Below are 21,432 nucleotides of genomic sequence, written 5' to 3'. Positions count from 1 at the left end.
GCAGGGCGGGGTGCTGCCCCCCATCCCACCCCGCACCTCCCGCCCCGCCGCCCCGCACTCACCGCCTCGGGCGCCGGGACCCCCTCGCCGCTGCCCCGCCGCGCCGCCCCGCCCGCCCTCGGCCCCGCCATCGGCGGGGGGAGCAGGCCCGCTCCGGCCTCGGGCGCGGAGCCGGAGTGAGTGAGCGGAGGAGACCCCGCTGCCGGCTCCCCCCCTCCCCACTCCTCCCCGCCGAGGGAGGAGCCGTGTGTCCCCCCACCCCAAACCCCCCCCTCCACCTTCCCAAGCAGCAAAACCCGAGGGGACGCCCGGGACACCCAGCTGGGCCCTGACAGAGCCGGGCCTACCGGCCCCCCGCCTTCTCGCCGGGAAAAGGGGGCCGAAAATCAATAGGGGTAGGGAGAAATGAGGTGAAAAGTGACTTACCGAGAGAGGAAATAAACCTTCACCGTCCTCCCTGCCGGGATTATTGCTGAGGCGGCGTGGCAGGTATGAACGGAACACCGCAGGGTGTCGGATGGGGCCAAGGGACATGACGGGTAGGGGCCTGTGTCCCCCCTGGCCTGGAGGTCAAGGCCAGTGGAGGTCAATGTCCCTACAGGAGTCCGGTTTGGGCCATAAAACGCATCCTCAGCAGTCTCCTGGGGAGAGGTTTGGGGAATCAGCCTTTTAACTGGGGTAAGGATTTCACAGGGCTCTTGAAACAACTGGGACTGACTTTCTGCTACCCAACACACTCCATCTTCTTATTGAAATCCAAGCCACCCAAGCACAGGGCAGCTTTATCGGTTCCAAGTGGGCAGTTCCTTCCACAGACGTGCCTGTATTTAACCATCATTTTTTACCAGTGACCTGCTCTCACTGAGCTGTGCTGCTTGGCACCTAGAGAGAAAGCTGAAGGATTTGTTTCCACTCATGATGAATTGCCTCCAGGCACTACCTCTGGCAGTCCAGATTACGGTATTTTAGCTAAAAAAAAGCACAGGAACTGCTCTTTCCCATGAGAAAGTGTCCTGTCAAATATGAGCTGGTTCTTAAGAGCTCCAGTTTGTCCTTGCAGAAGGAAAGAGATGAAATATCGTGTTCCTGCCCATCCACAATGCACTCCTTAAAAAAAAAAGAAAACAACAGCAAAATATAGCACCGTTCCAAACCGTTCAGGTCCCTTGAACAGACAGGTGGATACAGACTCCCTCAAAAGCTGCATCTAACCACAACATCCCTACCCTTGCTTGCGTACAGCCGGCTGCTGCAAATCAGCCGTCTGGCTCTGTCAACATTACCCTCCCTCTCCTGGCTCTGTGTAATCTGGGGAGCTCTGGGGGCTTTTTGGTTTGTTTGGGATTTTTTCCCATTGTATTTTTTTTTCCGCTTGATTGCTGAGTGCATCTCTTGTATAAAATATTAATGAAATGTCTTTCCACGGTGCTGGGTTCCCTCCATAACACCCTCTGGCAGCCTGCAAAAATCAAGGGGGAAGTCACACAAGGTTTGGCATCATCAGTGCAACTATTGTGAAGGCTCAGTTAAGCCCTCCAGAACATGGACGCAGGCCAGCTTTTGTGGAAGTTGCAATATGTTCCCAGACAACGTGATCAGGAGTGATTGATTTCTACATTTACATATTTGTCTATTTGATATTAGCTCAGGTTGGACAGATGAAATTATGGCTTGAGGCCTTCAGAGAGGCAAGACCGACCATTGCTTTCTGCCGTTGTTGTTTAGATCAGAAATGTTTTCCAGGTCACTGTGAAGGGAAGAAATTTTTTCTAAGCTCACACAATGTCTTGGCCAAGACCTATCTGCATGGAAAATAACCGGAGAATTTTGGAAGACGGAAACTGAATGGTGAAAGGAAGAAAATGAAAATCAGAACTGCAAACCTGGTCACCTTATTTCTTACAATCATATTTCTTTTGGTGCTTATGCTAAAAAAAAAGCCATTTTTTGCTCTGTGCAAAGCCTCATACATGTCAGCAGTGTAAGATTAACTGTGATGCCTAATTAAAACAGGCAGTCACCAATTAAGATAATAAAAAATTGCTATTTGAAATTCATAAGAGACTGAGAAGTTAAAGAAACACTTATCTTATCCAAGAGCTTAGCAGGTTTTCATTTGCAGATACTTGAGAAAAAAAAAAAAAAAGGTGAAAACGCTCTCTGGAACATAGCCCAGTAAAATCAGAGAGGAGTCTACGAGCTGCTGTGACGCTTCATTACCGAAGTGCCTGCTGCCAGCCAGCCCGTTTGCTTTTGCGCCCCATCTGCTGCATCTTGTATATACTGAGACTCAGGCTCTGCTATCATCGCTTAACGTGGACTGTTGCCCCTTGGGTGTCCCTAACGGTGCTGCTCGGACCACCTGAACAGTGCAGGAGCTGCACTGGCGCCTGGGTTTTCCTTGGAGCAAGGGAAGCATTTCACTGACATTCTCGCCCTTATCCCCCCAGGAGCTCTATGCAATACAGTAATAACAATAATTAGTTTGAAGAATTGATAGCAATTCTCCAACTTGAAGTTTATTTCAAATTTATTTTCACCATCTGAAAAGCTGACTCGGTCTTCTCTGCCTGCTGTTACTAAGTAAATTAGCTCGGTATGTAAACATATGTACAGAGCTTGAGTATCTATGTGCACATGAGCGTGGTGGGTTGATCTCCGCTGGCTGCCAGATGCCCACTCAGACACTTTCTCACTCCCCCTCCTCAGCAGGACAGGGGGAGAAAATAAGATGAAATAAAACACCTCGTGGGTCAAGATAAAGGCAGTTTAATAAGAAAAGCAAAAGCTGCATGCGCAAACAAAGCAAAAAGAGGAATTAATTCGCGACTTCCCATCGGCAGGCAGAGGTGCAGCCAGTCCCTGGGAAGCAGGGTCTCAGCACACGTAACAGTTGCATGGGAAGAGAAACCCCACAATCATGAATGTCTCCCCCTTCCTCTTTCTTTCCCTGAGCTTTTATTGCTGAGCACGGTGTCATGTGCTAAGGAATATCCTTTCAGTCAGTTGGGGTCAGCTGTCCTAGCTATCTTTCTCCCAACTTCTTGCCCGTTCCCATCCTACTCATTTTTAGGGGTGGAGGGAAGAAAGAGAGAGAAAGCCTTGACACCGTGCAAGCACCGTTCAGCAGTGGTGTATTGTCAACACTGTTCCAGCCCCAAATGCAAAGCACAGCACCACACGGGCTGCCAAGGGGAAAAGTTAACTCTGTAACTTCATCCCAGCCAGACTCAGCACAATCTCCATTCCATTCCATTTGTGTCATGCTTAGGTCCCACGTTATCTAATACATCTTGGTATCCTCTGACTGTCCCATCCTATCTGCTTCTCTTTCCTGAAATCCCATTTACCAACCCTTACCACTTGCGCTACATACTCAAACCTTCTTTACATCCAATCTAACAGCCAGGTTTATACATCCTCATTAACCACTATACTCTGTTCCTCGACATGTAGAGAGGTATTATTCTCCCATTCCACGGGCCTTCCCCACAGAATGTCCATAAGAACAGTCAATGGCTTGGGCTCCATCTGTCAAGGACATTGCTGAGTAGAGGAGAAGCAGCATCTGGGATTGTTGGGCACCAAGATCAGTTTGGGCTGGGTCACTGCTGCCCTCACCTGATTCCCGGTGAAGCTCATTCTCCATCAGTTCAGGCGGTTCCTGCTGCAATACTTCCTACAGCATACAACTCAATTCACAGTTTATTTTTCCCCCAAGGTTAAATCTTCTTGAGATACATGCTGGCAATGGGAATGCGATACACCCAATCAATGCCATGTTTCTTGGCCCAGGAGTCTGAGGTTATTTTGGAAATAAGTTCTGTTGTCTGATGCAGTTCTTTCTGGGGTACCATATCACCACAGAGCTTGCCTTTCACGGCCCAAATGTTGTTTCAAGCATGGTATAGGTTACAGCGTATATTTCCAACCATCCAGTAGTGGAGAGCATGTTGTAGCGTTTGCATTGGCAGGTGGTCCAGTATAACCAAATCTGCCAGGCCTCACCATATTAATAACTCAACCACCGTCCTCTATTCCAGGGAGGCTTTACTCATGTGGTTTACTTGATTACGGCACGGGTTTCACTGTCACAGGTGGCCTGTGTGATGGCTTCCATGGTCAGGTCTACCCCTTGATCATGAGCCTATTTGTATGTTGCATCTCTCCCTAGATATTCTGATGTTCATGGGCCCACCAGGCTACAAATAGCTCACTCTTACTCTCAGTCCAGGTCCACATAAGCCACTTCAGTTCCAGTGGCCTGTCTACCTGCCCATTGTTTTGATGTTCTTCAGTGGTGCAGTTCTTGGACTTGTGAGCATCCACGTGACATACCTTCACAACAATTTTTCCTACCCAGGCAGCGATGTTTTGCCGCAATGCAGCAACCCAGATAGGTTTACCTCTGTGCTGCCAGTGGGTCTGCTTCTATTGCTGTCACCAGCCCCACAGGACCTTTGCCACCACCCATGAGTCAGTATAGAGATAGAGTACTAGTCACTTCTCTCTTTCAGTAGTCTCAAGGGCCAGCTGGATGGCTTTCACTTCTGCAAACTGACTTGACTTGCCTTCTCCTTCAACATCGTCAACAACTTGTTGTATTGGACTCCACAAAGCAGCTTTCCACTTCTAATGGTTTCTCACAACATGATGGGATCCGTAGGTAAACAGAGCACACTCCTTTCACTTTCTCATAACTCCTATGGTGGTCGTTCTTGGGTAGGAGTCACCTCCTCGAGCAATGCTCTGAAATCTCTGCCTTCTGGCCAGTCCATGATCTCTAGCAGGATTCTTGGGTAGTTTGAGTTCTCCATGCATGATCAACACTACTCACTTGCTGCACATTGCTTTATGTGTAGAGGGGACGCTTCCTTTGAACATTGAGTGCAGCGCTGGTAGTTAGGCTACCAGGAGGACCTGTGCCAGGAACTTCTGAAGCAGCTGGAACTGTGCTGCCAGTATCTCTTTTGCAGTTGGGTATAGTGGGCTTCAGATCCTTGATACCCCTGGCTCCAAAACCCTAGAGGTTGACCTTGGGTTTCTCCTGGTGTTTTTGGCAGAGGTGCCAGGTGAGGCCATGCTCTCTGGCTGCAGTGTACAGCACATTTTACACAGCTGGTCATCTACGGATGAGCCCAAGGGCTACTACACAAGCTATCTCCTGTGATCTGCTCAAGAGCCTGCTGTTGCTCAGGGCCCCACTCAAAATAGTTCTTTTGGGTCACTCAATAAAGAGAGCTCACAAGCTGACTGTAACCCAGAATATGCATTGTGCAGAAACGCACAACACCTAGAAAAGCTTGTGTTTCTTTTTTGTCAACTGATGAGGACATAGTTGTTATCTTACTGATCACATCTGTAGGGATGTGACAACCTCCATGCTGCCATTTTATTCCCAAGAACTGGATATCTTGTGCGGATCCTTGTGAGTCCTTTGACCTTGCTTCTTTTTTTTTTTTTTTTTTTAAATGGTGCAACCAGCTTTCAGAAGGATCTGGATTATCCTTTTCCCTTTCTCAAAGACTTCCTCCGTTGTGTTGCCCCAGACAATTATGTTGTTGATGTATTGCAGATGTTCAGGGGCTTCACCCTGTTCCAGTGCAGTCAGGATCAAACCATGACAAATGGCAGAACTGTGCTTCCACCCCTGGTATGGTCAACTCCAAGTGCATTGGACAACCCTCCATATGAAAGCGAACTATGGCTGGGTGATTGGATCTTGCTGGTCACTCCTTGGCTTTCCAGTTGATGAATCAGATTATGGATGGGAACCAGGGAGTCTTGGTTGGTGTGATATTGCCAATGGTGCACCGTCGTAGCAGCAATTGGCATCTGCTGTTCTTTGACACAGAGCAACCCCACAACACAGAGATCTTCTGAGAGGGTGGGCAAGGTAGGCAGCTGTTTAATCTTCTTGGTATCCATGATGACTGCACCAAGAAAAACCATCTCAACAGCAGATGAACTGACAGCCATCTTGGATGGCCCCTTCTTAGCAGTTGTCTTCCCCCTCAATTTGTGTACGCAGGCTCCTAACTTAGAGGTGGGCTCACCATCCCACTTCCTCATGTCCTTCCCCAGTCATAGTTCCTGCGTGAAGCAGAGTGCCATGCAGTGTGCACCTAGGCTCCCTTCCCCTCTGGCTGGGGGCCCAAGGTCTGCACGGCACCCCTCACAGCCAAGACGGTGGGGACAAAGAGGAGACAGGTTTTAATTAAAATGTCAGAGCCGGTGCGACACTCTGTAGTTGTGCATTGAAGTCTGGCTAGTCCATTGTCACCAGATGGTTGGACTATGATGCTGGTACATTTCAGACCACTCTCCTCCAGATGGCCCACATATGCTGGACATCACCTAGATCTTTGGAGACCTGGTTGTCATCCAGGTCACTGTAGAAGACTTCAGCACTGCTAATTCTCTCAGATATTGAATGCCTTCTTCAGTGGTAGAGGCAGCAATCTGCTTGCCTGGCTGGCGGTTGTAATCTTTCTGCGTATCTCAAAGTTTGCCCAAGGTTAGGGATGGGGTAGTTTCTGCCTCTTGAGTGATTTCTCTCACTTCTTCCTCTTGCTTTCTTGCTGAAGGACCAGCTTCCTGATCAGACTCTCCTCTTCCTCCTCCTGTACTAACTGATGGTATGGACCTGTCGACCTCCACGTCTAGTGTTTGTTTTTGACTACTGGGGTAATTACTGCATTTGAGGTTTGGGTCTCTATCTTATCCATGGTGTTCCCAGATGTGGTTTGAGTCCCACCGTGCTCCTCTGATGGTACTGAATGGAGGTTGGAGAGGCATGGGCAAAGCCCCAGTAAAGTGCTAAGAGCTGCTAGGTTTCACTGGGGTAGGCAAGACACCCCCCTGTCAAGTAGTGTGCCAATTCAATGGGATGACATGCCTGTAGAGTTGTAAGGTCCCAGACTATCGGATGTGATAACCACCCCAGGCACCTGCCCAAATCCTCCCACACACCCTGTCACTCCAGGGATCGACAGCCTAGAGGCACGTTTCCGTGCTGCCTCACCAGAACAAAACCTGGTTCCATGCAAATGATGAAAAGTTGAAAAGATGACGGTGTTAATCAAGCAGCTTAGATAAGGATGTGCGAGGACCTTGGGAGCCCGTGCAACAAAGGTGGCCACATCAGTCCCAGAGGGGAAGAGGGCGGTGCAGTCCCTCACCTCTCCTTAGGACAGCCTTCCTGGCACAGGAGCAGTGTCCGTGCCAGGGCCCAGTGCGTGGTCGCTGCTTTTATCAGAAGGTTCCCAGGCACAGCTACACACAGAGATAAGCGGTGCAGGAGCTGAAAGCGGCCGCCGACAAGCTCTAGGCTCTGTTACACGGTAAATCAAGCAAGCTCCGTGACCTGCGCAGAAGCCTGCCGATTAACAGCTATCACAGCTACAGTATGCCCAGATCAAAACGGTCGTTATCTTGTGCCCCACGTTGGGTGGAAATAGAAAGAACTGGTGGATTGGTCACGGCCAGCTGCCTGATCCCCACCCAGATGCTTTCTCCTCCTCAGCAGGACAGGGAGAGAAAATAAGATGAAATAAAACACCTCGTGGGTCAAGATAAGGACAGCTTAATAAGAAAAGCAAAAGCTGCATGCACAAGCAAAGCAAAAAGAGGAATTGATTGGTGACTTCCCATCGTCAGGCAGAGGTCCAGCCACTCTCTGGGAAGCGGGGCATCTGCACACGTAACGGTTGCTTGGGAAGACAAATGCCGTAATCCTTCTTTCCCTGAGATTTTATAAAAAAAAGATGTGCAGCCTCTCGTTGGTGTGCTGTGAAGCTCTGAGGAATGGATCAGAGAGCTGGGAAGTGTGATCTGCTGAGCCGTTGGCAGGGACTCCACCATGAATGAGGGTCTTACTTCGGGTCTGGTTGGGGGGAGCAGTGCCTGTGCAGCCCAGTGGGTCTCTGCTTGGGAAGAGATTTAGCACCAGAGAGCTCCTGACTCTTCTGTTGGGCCACGGGAAAGCTTTGTGCCTGGGAGAAATGCTGCCTGCAGCGCTGGTGGCCGGCAGAACTCAGTGTGGGTGAGGCAACCCGCACCTGGGTTAGTTTGTTCAGTCATCCAGTTGTTCTCCAGGAACTCTCCTGGGGTTTACTTCCAAGCCCAGAGTTCACGTCGTCCAGATGGACATTTCTGTTCATGTCAGCTAACGGGGTGGGGGTATGTCATGTACCATATCCTGAGCTGCTGTCTGTAGGTCAGGCACTGAGGAGAAAATGTTCTCCATGAGGAGAAAATGTGAGTGCTTTACACAGCCGGCTACTTAGCAAGGACTGGGCTAGGAGCGGTGTCAGGGTCTGTGCCAGGAGCTCTGCTCTTGGGAAGTGGCCAGACGTGCTGGAGGAGACAGATCACCAGCGGCAGCTCTGGGACCGCAGACTAAATGAGTTTAATGCAGTGTGCAAACAGAACAAGGCTGCTCCCTACACGGTTCGCTGAAGAGCCCACGAGGATCGATGTTTCTCAAGGCACAGCATGCACTTCTTAGGTGTCTGTTGTTTCATTTGGTTTTGTACGGCCTGCTCTACATGCAGTTTGGGTTTGTGTCTGTGTATTCAATTTCAGATGTGAAGCAGTAGCAAGAAGGGGGTGTCCTGTCATTTCCAGTGAGCTGTAGAACTGGATTTCCACATGGACAATGTCCCTCGACATGTTTTTAAAGCAGCCAGGAGCTTAAGCTCTTCTGAAAATTTCCCAGGTTTTTTGGAGCCCATGTGGGATACAAACTTTTCAGAAGATCTATTCCAGAGAATAACTTCTGGCTTTCAGTGGTTTGATCCTGCCATATCGTTTTCCTCCTGAAAATTGCAGGAAGATCTCCATGAGAACCACAAAACACAAAGCAGAAGTCCAGCATCCTGCCTGTCTGTGTGCTAAAGTCTCTGCTTCACTGTCACTGTGTGCTGGAGCTGTGCTGCACCGTTTCTCCCACCTCCCAGATGAGGCATCTCGTGATGGTGGTACAAAGCTAAACTGCCAAATTCTGGCAAGGAGGTGACAAGAGTTACTTACTGAGACATCTGAAAAGATGGTTGAATATAGGCAGGGAAATGTATTTTTCCTTCAATCTCATTCAAAGCACAGGCTGAGACAGCTCTGCAGAAGTTTTTGAAAGGGTTCAGCCCAGGGCTAAGACATGATGTGGAAACGCTCAGCAACTGCAGTTAGAAAGCCCTGATACCCAGGATCTGAGTGCGGACTGAGTAGGGGACATGTGGACATGTCAAGGGCGTTGGACTAGATGACCTTTAAAGGTCCCTTCCAACGCAAACCATTCTGTGACTGTACGATCTTAGTGTGGACTACTTAGGGTAGCCCTACGTGTTAGGTCCCCATGGTAGGAGGAGATTTTGCAAACGGCTGATGCCTTTGGGGTTTATCAGAGGAGGGAAGCCCAGATGGGTGTCACTAGTGCAGGGTGTGCAATGTGCAACGGGTCACATCAGTGTCTTCTACACATCTCCATAGCCGGATTACTGTGGCCTGTCTTTCTCGCTAATGCCTGCAGTGCCAGCTCCCTCTGTCCCCTCTCCTCTCCCACTTGCACCCACATGCACACTCGAGGGATGCTGCTGTGGGTCTGAGCAGGGACCAGGAGCTGGAAAGCCCCAGGGCCTCCCCTGTGCCACCATGGCTGCAGAGCCAAACTGGAGGGGGGGGCATCAGGAGAAGCACTGTGGGGAGGTGGAAGGCTTCTTACCAAAACCACAGAGGTGGAAGGCTTCTCATCAAACACAAAGTCAAAACTGTTTCCTTCCAGCTGACACAGCTAGGACTGCATTTTTCCTCAATGCTTGGAAAAAAAAAAAAAAAAAAAAACAACAGTTGACACTTGCTGCAGCAGCCAGGCCCCCTGCAGCGCCCAAGCCCTGGCTGTGCAGACCCACGTGCAGACAGCGGCCATGTGCCAGCCTCCTGCCCTGGGGAGCAGCAGCCCCTCCAGAGGCCCAGACCCACACGCAACCTCCCACCTTCATTTCTCTGTCTCCTCAGCTCCTCAGCTTTGATGATTCAAATAATCACAAACACAGAAGTCTCTTTTTCCAAAGCATCTTGAGAGCCTGAATCACTTTTGCACTTGGGATTTAGTGGTGGCAGCCCATAGGCTTTTTGGGGAGGATGTCCCTGTCTCCCTCCATATTCCTGTTCCCCAGGTACATCGAGCACTGGCTCGCACAGCCCTGCTTTAGCCACGTGTCTCCGAGTCCTTCGTAACCCTCCCAGGGAGCCTCTTTTGCCACTCTCCCCCCTCACACCCCGCTGTGTCCGGGGCAGACCCTGCTGGTGCCTGGGCTGCAGGGCCCCCCTCAGACCGGGGTGAGCCCCAGGGCCGACTGGAAAAGCAAATCTGTGTCCTGCTGGCGGTGGGCTGGCAGGTGAGCTGCTCTGCTCTGCAGTGGTGGGAGGGCATTGCTGATCTGCACGGGACCACTTCAGTGCCCAGAGCTGACCTAGGTGTAACTCCAAGCTAAAGCCAGAGCAAAGCCAGACTAAACATTTCAGGCTTAGGGAGGGCTGGCATATCCGCTTGCTATTGCTCCATGGGGTTTGCTTTCGAGGGCTCTAGCAACAGCAGTTCCTGAAAGTACCTGAGATTGATGTACAGAATGACCAGTGCAGGGAGAGGAGAGAGGCTGCAGTGTCTTGGCTAACGTAGCCGCTGTGCTGTGGGACAGGCACTGACAGGGAGCCTTCACATCTACTGGCAGTGAAATCGGGCACGTGGAGACCACTGCCATGTTTTGCTCTTTAGAAAGAGCAAATGTGGAGGCTGACTGGGAGTGCTTTGAAAGCTGCATAGCACAACTGCAGGCTTTCACGTGCGTTCGGGAAGCCTCCAGTGACATCTCCTGACATCACCCCATCTACTCAACAATATGGATTGCTGTAATGCTTGCCTTTCAGTCAAGACCTTGTAATTCAAGATCTGATAACTAACCACACGCTCAGCTGCCATTGGGGATTTCTGAATGATACTTCTGCTAAGCAGTAACAAACAGCACACGCATGCCTCTTTCTGCAGGAAGCATCATCTGTCTGAGTTTGATTGAGACTTGCTCAAATAAAGAAGTTGCAGCTGCTGCATCATGAATTAACGTCACATTTCATTTTATGTTCATGCAGGGTGACTGACAAACTGTCTAGGCCAAACCTCGTCTTGCTCAAGCACTTGCTCTCCCTGCTCCACCACATCAGCCAAAACGCTGAGACCAACAGGATGGACTCCAGCAACCTGGCCATCTGCATGGGCCCAAATATGCTGAGCCCAGAGACGGACAACACGCTCCCGCTGGAAGTGCAGAAGGAGATGAACGACAAGGTGCGTGGGACTCACCAAGCGGCCACCCTCTTGGCGGCAGCTCAGAGCTATCCGCAGGGATCCCACTGCCATTGCAAAAGCTGAACAAAACAGCACCCCTGAACATCGGGGGTGCCCCTCATCTCAGGTGCCTGCAATGTGATGGGCGAGACTGCCCCTCGTCTCGCCTCCTCTGAGCAAAAGCAGCGCTTGCCCCGCAGCCCCCTACGTCGTAGCACAGCTCCTGAACACTTTGCACACAGAAGGCAAGGGGCACCCAGTGGGCATTGCCACCCATGGGCCCTCTGGAGAGTGAGGACAAAGCTGTGACTGGTGGCATTTTTTCTGTATCGGGGCAGATCAATTCGTCTGCAGCATCAGGCCTCATCCTCCGGAGTGGACTCACGCTCCGACTTGAAGCTAGGATTTTGGCAGAAGCCACCCTGCTCTGTGCTGCCCTTCATACACAGAGAGCAGGCAGGGCCAGCAAAGACTGGTCAGTGTATTTTCAGCCCTTTTGACTGAAATAAACTGTTTTCTGTGTGCAGGTGACAGTGTTGGTGGAGTTCCTCATAAACAACTGCTCAGAACTATTTGAGGAGGACATTGCCTTGCCTGCCTGTGCCTTGGCTGAGGAGTCACCGGAGCACACAGACAGCTCCACAGGTATGAGAACAGACCGGGGATGTCACAGACTGGGGCTGCTGGGCTAAGATCTTTAATTTGATGTGGGAGTACGTCTGTGGAAACACAGAGAGTTGTAGAGGGCTCAATAGGTTATTGCAGTGTTTCTCTACAGGAACACTTCCCAGAAGTCCAAAATGACAACACTCACAAAACAAAATTCATTCCACATGTTAAACATCTGCCTCAAGCACATTCTGTTACAGATGTGCTGGTGCCTCTAGAATCTTTCAGACAAGGCTCGAAACAGGGCATCATTCTCCAAACATAACTGACCCAGAGGTCTCTGTTTTGCTGCTGCTTCTCAGGAAGAACAGGCTATGAAAATAAAGACGCATTTTCAGCATAGCAGATATGCTATCAGTGTCGTTTTTTGCACTTGCGTTATCAAAGTTAACTCCTCCAAGAGCTGTTTATTCTTCAAGGTAAGCTGAAACTTAAAGGTCTAGACTCTGGCTTCTGAAGTCTGTGGAGTGAAATGCCCTTTCAGGAACCGTTTTCAAGAAAAGCAGCAGATATTACAGAGAACATGGCACAAGAGCAAATGCAGATGCCTAGTGTATGTTTTAAGTTGGGTTTTGAGTTTTGGTTTTGGCTTCACAAAAGTAATTTTTCTGTTCATTTCTTGGATAACATTTGCCTTACTGAACTGTCAGGTTTAAAAATCACACCAAAGTTCAGCAGGCTCAGCTGCGAACTCAGACCAGCTTGTTCAGGGCTTTATCCAGTGGAGTCTTGAAAACCTCCAAGGACAGAGACTGTCCATCTTCTCTAGGTGACCTGAGCCACTGCCTGAATGTCTTCAGGGTGACAAAGGGACTCCTTAACCCCAGCCTGAAACTCTCTCATTTCAACTCCTGCCTGTTGACTCTCATCCTGACATGCACTGCTGTGAAGAGCTCAGCTTTATCATCCTGCTGTCCCCTCCCAGATGCTGGGGGGCTGTCGTCGGGCTCCACTGAAGCCATTGCTGCCTCAGGCTGAACCAGCCCTGGTCCCTCAGGCTCCCCTCACAGGAGAAGTGCTCCAGCTTCAACTATCTTGGTGGCCTGCCACTAAACACTCTCCTGTCTATGACAATTCCTTCTTTTTGTGCAAAACCCAACCCATCAATTACCAATGAAGCTTTTTGCAGCTCCTCTGTATTGTCCTATTCTCTGTGTTAAGACCCTCCACCTTCACTGGTGGCCTTTTAAATTTGTCATATGTATGATTCAGATTACGTATTTCAAATTGGGAGCTGAACTGTTGCAGCGTTCATTGATTTGGAAGGGCTATGAGGTTTGGAAAACTTACAAAGGCTATATGTAGCTAACAGTGATAAAGAGCAGGTGTCCATCAACTGCTTTTCAGACACACAAAATACTTCGGTGGCTTCCTTGGTTGCAGGGTTTCCCACCAACACCAAATACCATGCTGTGTACAGGCACCCTCTTGGCCAGTCCTTGTTCGGGAAAAAAAAAAAAAAACAACTGAATTTACGGTCTATTACCACCAGATGTCACTGGTAACACTAAAGCAAAATAGATTTACCTGTGGTTAAAGCCTTCCCTGAAAGGCAGGCTTGCACACCCAGCTATTGTCCACAGTTTGCACCATGGCCACGAGTGGCTGACGTTACAGGCATTAATTTCATATTTGTCATGCGGAGCTTATTCAGTGCAAAGCCCTTCCTAGAATTGCTCCCGCTTATCATGCATTTTGAGTTGTGTAATATTTTTGCCGGAATCTCTTTAGGATGGATGGAAACAGGCTTAGGGACCAGGCTTCCCTAAACATACAGCTGTGGGAGTGACTGGGAGACCAGTGTCAGACTTACTGATGCAGCCTGGTGAGGTACCAAAACCCACGCTTTCCATAGCTTCAGGTCGAAATAAGAAACCTGAAAACTGAAATGATAATAATAATAATATAATAATATATAATAATAATATATAAAAATAATAATTCGGCCTTCTGACTTGTACCAAAATGGTTGTGGTGGGAAACAGAGGATGAGGCTCATCCTTTAGAGATCATAATGGGGCGTGATGTGGCTGATACAGAGGGGACACCAGCAACTGTTCTCACCACCTTGCCCAGGGCAGGTGGAGGGGACAGACCTGGCCAGGATGGGCCTGGGGGCCAGCAGGGCGCTGAGAAGTTACAAACAGAAAAGCTGTCATCAGATCGGCCTCTTTTGCCATGACAGCCTCACATGGGCCTCTCAGCAGGCAACGGGGCGAAGGCTGCTGCTTCTGAAGTTTGGTAGGTTTTTTGCCATGTGTGCTAACCCAGCAGGCCAGATCCCAGCCTGAGAGTAGGAGGTCAGGATTGACTCCTGAAGAGACAAGTACCTGCTCCATCGTGCCCTCAAAAGGGACATCCAGACTTTTCACTGGGCCACTTGTACATCTGGCTTCACAGGCAGGCCCTGCCTTCCCTCCATTCTGGGCAGGACCATCCAGGGATAATCAGGGCAGCCGATGCTTACATGGAAAAGCTGCCTTGGAAGGTGTCAGAGAGAGGTGTTACCTCTCTCTATAGGCAGCTGAAAATCAGAAGTAATGAGATGTTACCACCAACAAATCCACTCAGTGGTTTGAGGATTAGCAGATTTCAATGTGTTAAACTGAGTGTCTGTAGTCAGATGGTTTGAGGTCAAAATTAGGCTAGCAGACCATTTGTAAAGATGGAATATTCCTCTGTAAACTCCTCTGGTTTTTAAGTTGCAGTAATTCAACACACTGTGTTATATTTTTCATTTATTTTTCCTAAAAATATCCAAATATATGTCATCCATCTGAAATTAAAAGAATCCATGCTCACTACACCAGCCTGTTAGTATTTGAGAAGAATTGCTCAGTTTCTTCTGTTGACACACAAGACTGGAGTCAAAGGCTGGCAGTGAAAATTTGGTTTAGGGATTTAAGTCAATGAGACCAAGATTTCACATTGGTTTTGTTTCCACGACAATGGAGACTCCTGTCATGACTTCCTCTAAATCAGCCTCGTTATAACTAACTTTATCTGGTTTAAAATGAATGAAAAGGACACTAAGGTGTGGCTTGTGAGAACGGTAAATGTTTTAGCTTCTTTAGTGGAATATTTTATGTCAGTTTTAGGGATTACTGGATGTCTTGACATATTTTTACAAGAGATTTAGCATCACTAAGAGGATTGCTGTGGGTATTTCTGAAAAGATTCAAGCAACCAAATGCTGACTCGAATATTTACTTTGGAAACTGTCCAAGAGGGATGTGGTCAACTGGAAGATTTTCATTTCTGCCACTTCTGCTTTGTGCTTTATTAGCTGGAAAATTTGGTTATGGAGTGTTGAATTGTTGCATTTAAATTGTCTGTGACATTATTTTTGTTCTTAAATTGCTGTAAGAAAAGTTAATGAATTGTATCCATTGCAATAATTCAGGAATATTGGCTTATGAAAGGTCAAGCCCATATTCAAGAGAAGCTTGTACATCGTATCTGATTTTCACACAACATTAAAAGTGCTGTTCAGGAAGTCCCTGTCCTCACTTACCTGAAGTGATGTGAACTATGCACAACTATAGAAAAGAAAGCATGTTTAGTCATAGCTAGAAAAAACATGCTTTTGATTTCATAACAACATTTTTTTTTTAAAGTAGAATTGTTTGTTTACAGTGTAAAATTGTCAAGAGACTATAATGTCAGCCTAAGGTGTTTCAGCTAATGCTGCTTGGGATTTCACCCTCCACCTGCTATAATGCAGGTAGAGAGTACTTACAGAAAGTTATGTGAAAACTTACTTTTAGGTATTTTTCCTGCAGCATCATTCATGTGAGAGAGTGCTATTTTTACTTTGTTATGGTTTACAAATACAATCCAAGCCTGTAAATCGTATCTGTACTTTAAAGTCTGTGCTTAAGAAAACAAATGAGGCATGAAGATAATACTACACTGTAAAAATTATCTTACAGTAAATTTTCAGAATGTATTAGAATAAGGGAACCAATTCTTTTAGCCCTAAAGTATGGTGCAATCTGTGTTCTTTTGTCAACAGCTAATGGCTGTGTTTGGTAAAAAACTCATTAACCTGTTTCCATCCTCCCTAAATACAATATTTGTTTAATGATAACAGCAGTATGGGCACCAGGAATGCTTATTTGATGAAAAATATTTCTTCACATGGATAAGGTGTACCCAAGCTTATAAGAAAAAGGTTGTAATGGCCATCCCTGAGCCACCTTCTGCAAGTGACTCTTTGCTGGTGGAAGCACATTACTGTGTTCTGCAGTCAGTCACGTTCCTCTGGCTGAATGGGAATTATTTAAGTTTGCCTTAACTTAAAGATAGCAATAACAACAGAATTTACTTAGCCTGTCTTGTTCCTGTGCCAATAAAAATTGCACTGCACTGATCCGGAGAGTGCATCTTGCTAGCAGACAGAGCAGCGGTTGGGCAGGTTCTGCTGCATTTCCTTCCTTTTGCACTAAAACATTTGCACAAAGTGACGTTAGAACCATGCAACAGGGATAAACTGACGTATCAGGAGGGAGTTGGTCGGTAATGAGAGGAAGGAGAGTTGTGTGCCTGACAGAAACGGAGTTACAGCTGATCCTTGACCAGGGACTTGACAGGTGCCTATGGAGATTCTCATGGGTCCTTGTTCCATCCTGTGCCAAGGATGGACTTGCCGTGGGAGCCACCTCGGACCACAGCGCTACAGGGGCTTCTTGTGGACAATGGTGGGTTTGTGGCAGAGGGCTGCAGGCAGAGACAGAGCAAGCCCGCAGCGACGCTACTTCTGGGCTCCCCCAAGGCTTGTCTCTTCCACTGAGGGTACGTGCAATGCTGGGTGACCGTGAGTGAAGTAGCTGAGAAACATACTTTTCTGTTCCAAGCAGGCATAAAAATCTACTAATTTAAAAAATCTTAAGAACATGGTCATTGCAAACAATCAGTTCTCTAATACTGGAATTCACAAATCCAGCTCGTATTACCTTTGTTTAATAAATTTGGTATGTGCTTTGGTAAGTACATCCAGATTATTTCCAACAAACGATTTAAAAATTGTCGTTTTTCAAATTTTTAATTGAATTGCAATGTCCCTCCAACAGTAGCTTGACACACCAAGTGAAGAGCTAAAATGCCATTCATTAAAATGTAAAAATTACAAATCTAAATTAATATGTGTAAAACTGCCTAAATGACAAGCACTGTCTAGTTCTGGTTAGTGAAAAACACAGATTCAAGGAAAAAGTTATACACATATCTGTAAATCAGCACTGTCTGAAGCAATGCTATTGCATAAAGACAAGTCTTTCTCTTGGAAAATAAATTTACAATTTTTATTTTCTTTCTGTGTTTCCCTCCTTATCCCTGTGTAGCAGGTTACCACCTCTGTCCCTTTAGATAATTACAAAAGTTTTTCCTCTTCCAAAGACTCTCAGGTACTTCCCCACTCCAAGAAAACATTGATACCCTCCAAATGCCATTGGGCCGCAAGATCTCCTGTCCATCCCCAGCCGCTGATGACTTGGGTTCCCACAAAAGTCAGGCTGTTGAACTTCTCCATGGGAACACACCTACACCCCACGCCTGGGCTGCAGGAGCTGCCTGGCCACATAGATGGGTGGCACAGGGCTGCAGCAGCACCCAAGGATTGGCCAGGATGAGCTGAAGCAAAATGAAGAGGGTGCCAAAGTCAGGCCTTGTTCAGTAGTTGAAACTCACAGGAGTCAGGAGAGCTTTTCTCTGTTCATCTATGGACTTCTCATGAGCTTCCACGGGAGAAAGTCGGTTTTTATTGTATGTAAGCACTTATGCATAGATACAACCAGAATATGCAACTAGCACTTAACAGAAGCTCAAGGCATGTGAAAGTACAGAATGGTTCAAAACAAACATTTAGTTCACCATATGAACATGAGAAGAACCCACACCTCAAACAACTTTTAAAAACAGAGACAGTCTCTGAAAGAAAAATCATGCAGTGCCACAGCAGTGTAGGACTTGAGATTTGAAAATCCCTCAACCACAGGGACACAGCGCCAGCACCCCCAACCTCTCCCCTCTTCCTCTAAGACCTCATATATGTGACTTTTGGACACCCAGTACCAGTCTGAGGTTTGTTAAAAGCTACCGAGAAGCACAGAAGACTGCTGTGGGCATGCAGCCAGCGTGGTATAAACACACGGTGAAATGTGGGGCACGTGGAATAACCCTTCTGCAGCCCTTTCTGGGCTGAAGCCCCATCCCTGCTGCCAATCTTGTGGGACTGAGCTCAGTAACCTACCTCATCCCCTCCAAGCCTGTGCCCTCCCAACTAAAGAAGAAATTCTGTTTTATTGTCTTCATTTACAAGATATGCTGGCACACTCCTGGAGAAAAGCATTATACAAAGCGTCTGAGTCCAAGGTGCAGTTTGCATGTTTAAGCAACCGTTGAAGAACTGCTCATCTTTATGAAACCGTTACCTCTGAGGGGCTGCTAAAGCCATGGTCTGCATGGTTATCAGCAGCACAAATGGCAGTTGCATAAAAGAAATATGACTTCTCAGCAGGACTGGTTTCCGTTGTCAACCTTTATAAGCACGTGCTGTCTCTCATTCTGTACATACACAGCCTCTCTCCGATACCCTGCAAAATCAGCAGAGCGACAGGAACACGGGTGAGACAAAGAAGAACAGCAACAGGTTTGCCATTTGGCTTTTGCTGGGTTACCCACATCCATCCTAAGCTGGATCCTTATACACTGGGGAGGTTGTACCTCCGAGCCAAGAGCTGTACATGGGTATAAAATCCTATCCATACGGCAAGGATGCGTGTGCCCTTCCTCTTTTCACTTCTCCTTAGGAAAAGGGTCTTCCCCCAGGTTGTTTCCCTCTGCCCTAGGACTGATACATTGGATTTCCATTATGTTTAAAATAAGCTTTGGCAGGAAAGGAATTTGGGCTTTTTCAGAATATCTATGCTGAATATTGTTCAATATGATGGCATGATCATGCTCCTCTTCCCCATATGATCTCAGGGCAATTCCATTCCTGAGCACTAAAATTAGGCTTGTCTTTGGGAAAAAAAAAAAAAAACATTAATATGGACAACTGACTCTTCAATGGAAAATGTGTGCATCAACACATTTCCTTCTGGCAGCAAGGCTGGAACAGGAGCTACCTGTGTCACACAAGGCACCTGTGTCTCCCTGCTACAAGGAAAAATCCGAGGACCAAGCCCAGCTGACCCCATTTCCAATTTCTGAGCCTGCTGTCAGTGCGTGGTCCTCAGCAGGTGCCTGTTCAACCCCTCGCAAGACCCTCCACGGCCCCTCGGAGACACTCCATCCTCTCTGCCAAAGGCACAGCCATCCGCAGATGCGGAGCTGGAGAGCACCTCCGGCACGCGCCGACCCGCCGTGGGCCCGCAGCGAGTGCCAGGCTTCACCGGGGAAGGCAGCACGGGTGGTTTTGGGCAGAGGTGGGGGCTGACACCACACAGCCCCCCATGCCTGTTCTGCCCCACGCCTGTTCTGCTACGCTGGCATCTCACCCTTGATCTCACCCTTCAGTGTCAGCAGGTTCGCAAGGTCTGGTCCCGTGCTCCTAGGTAATAAATACCTTGCAGATGCGGAGCATGGAATTTGTGACTCTTTAGGCAGGTATTGCTGGTATTTTAAATGCTTTCTCAAATGGCCCATCTGGCTAATTCTGCCAGCAAATGAGGACCCAAGAGCTCCACAGTTCCCTACCTAGGATGTTTACATGAGCAGCAAATGTTTTGGCTTGTAGCCATCCTCAGAAATACAGATTATTAATATTTATTTCAATGAAATAATTGTGTCGGAAATATAGGCAAGGACCGCTGCTCAGCTTGATAATGCGGCGTTATACAAACACACAGCACAACAACCTTCCATCTTCCAGCCAAAGCAACGGGCAAGAAAGAAGAGAGATGTATGGAGCATAAGGAAGCAGCATTTAGGCATGACAGAGGTTTATTGCAAGAATTGCTGTTCATGGTTTATTAAAGATTGTGGGGAAAAAAACATGTTGAATTAAATGAGAGTTGAATGTAGAGATGATCGTGCTGGGTCAGAACAGCAGCACTTCTGGTCCAGTCCTGGGCTCTTTCTCCTAGAGCAGCCAACAGGAATCGCCTAATGACAGTGTGAGGACAGGGGAGGCTGCTCCCCAAAACGCTTCCGCAGGATGTGGATTTGCATCTCAAAGAGTTCCTGAATCAGAGATGTCTGTGTTGAACATCCCTGCACGGATTTTTCTTCTATGATCATGCCTAACTGCTTTTTGAACTTCTGACATCCCTGACATCCTGTAGCACTGAGTTCCAAGATTTAATTGTTTTGTGTGAAGAGGCACCTTCTTTTGAACCTGCCACCTTCTAATTTCACCCTCTTCCCCCCCCAGCTGCTATATTAAGCATCTCAGTAAATACACCTCCATGAATCCAGTGGCAACTTTATAAAATATAGAGAATAAACTTCATATTTAGAGAATTTAGATGGATGAAAGTATATATATACATAAAAAATATATAAAATACACTGCATAGTATCTTCCCAAATAGCAAATGCATATTCTTTATTATCTTATCAAGGTCTAACAAAAAAAAGGCAAAACCAAACCACTCAAAAACAACAACAAAAAAAACCCCACTCTGGTGATCCTACAGCAGATACTTTACCTGACACAAGAGTAGCAATGCATATATGCCATTAGTAAGCTGAGAACATGTATAACACCATTGCGCAGTGCAGACCAAGAACAGGTGTGCTACAGGCATTTCCACAAAACCAGTGCAGTTTAAGCAAGTAGGAACACATCTTCTAAATGATCCACTGCACTTCTAGCACTTGCAGTCTTGAGTCTATTCAGGAACTCAGTGTACTTTTAACATTTTCCTGATCACACATTAAAGATGAAGCAAAAATCTTCAAATAGAATCATATAATAGTTTGGGTTGGAAGGGACCTTTAAAGGTCATCTATTTCTGGGCTGCAAGTGTGCATTGTTGGCTCATGCTGAGCTCCTCATCTACCAGCACTCCCAAGTCCTTCTCCTCAGGTCTGCTCTCGATCCATTCTCCACCCAGCCTGTATTTGTGCCTGGGATTGCTCTGACCCATGTGCAGGATCTTGCACTTGGCCTTGTTGAACTTCATGAGGTTCACACGGACCCACCTCACCAGCCTGTCAAGGTCCCTCTGGATGGCATCCCTTCCCTCCAGCGTGTCAATGGCACCACACAGTGTGGTGGTGTTGGCGAACTTGCTGCGGGTGCACTCTATGCCACTGTCTGTGTCGCTGACAAAGATGTTGAACAGGGCCGGGCCCAATACCAACCTCTGAGGAACACCACTCATGACCAGTCTCCATTTGGACATCGAGCTGTTGACCACCACTCTCTGACTGCAGCCATCCAGCCAATTCCTTATTCACCGAGTGGTCCGTCCATC

The 21,432-nt window shown here is 47.7% G+C and overlaps 1 protein-coding gene across 2 annotated transcripts in view; it reads right to left on the bottom strand.

Annotated features, from left to right (window-relative positions):
* TAGAP (T cell activation RhoGTPase activating protein) overlaps window positions 1-131 on the bottom strand; it is a 51,476-nt gene extending 51,345 nt beyond the window's left edge. The window contains exon 1 of one of the 2 annotated variants that reach the window (XM_086745562.1): window positions 63-131. In XM_086745562.1, the coding sequence (XP_086601688.1) occupies window positions 63-131 (69 nt within the window). The remainder of the gene's footprint in view (window positions 1-62) is intronic. The other variant, XM_086745561.1, reaches the window with a different exon arrangement.
* Window positions 132-21,432: the final 21,301 nt, after the last annotated feature.

The sequence above is a fragment of the Chlamydotis macqueenii genome, chromosome 3 (assembly GCF_036417535.1).
Source record: "Chlamydotis macqueenii isolate bChlMac1 chromosome 3, bChlMac1.mat, whole genome shotgun sequence".
NCBI lineage: Eukaryota > Metazoa > Chordata > Aves > Otidiformes > Otididae > Chlamydotis > Chlamydotis macqueenii.
This window is presented reverse-complemented; position numbering and strand designations above follow the sequence as displayed.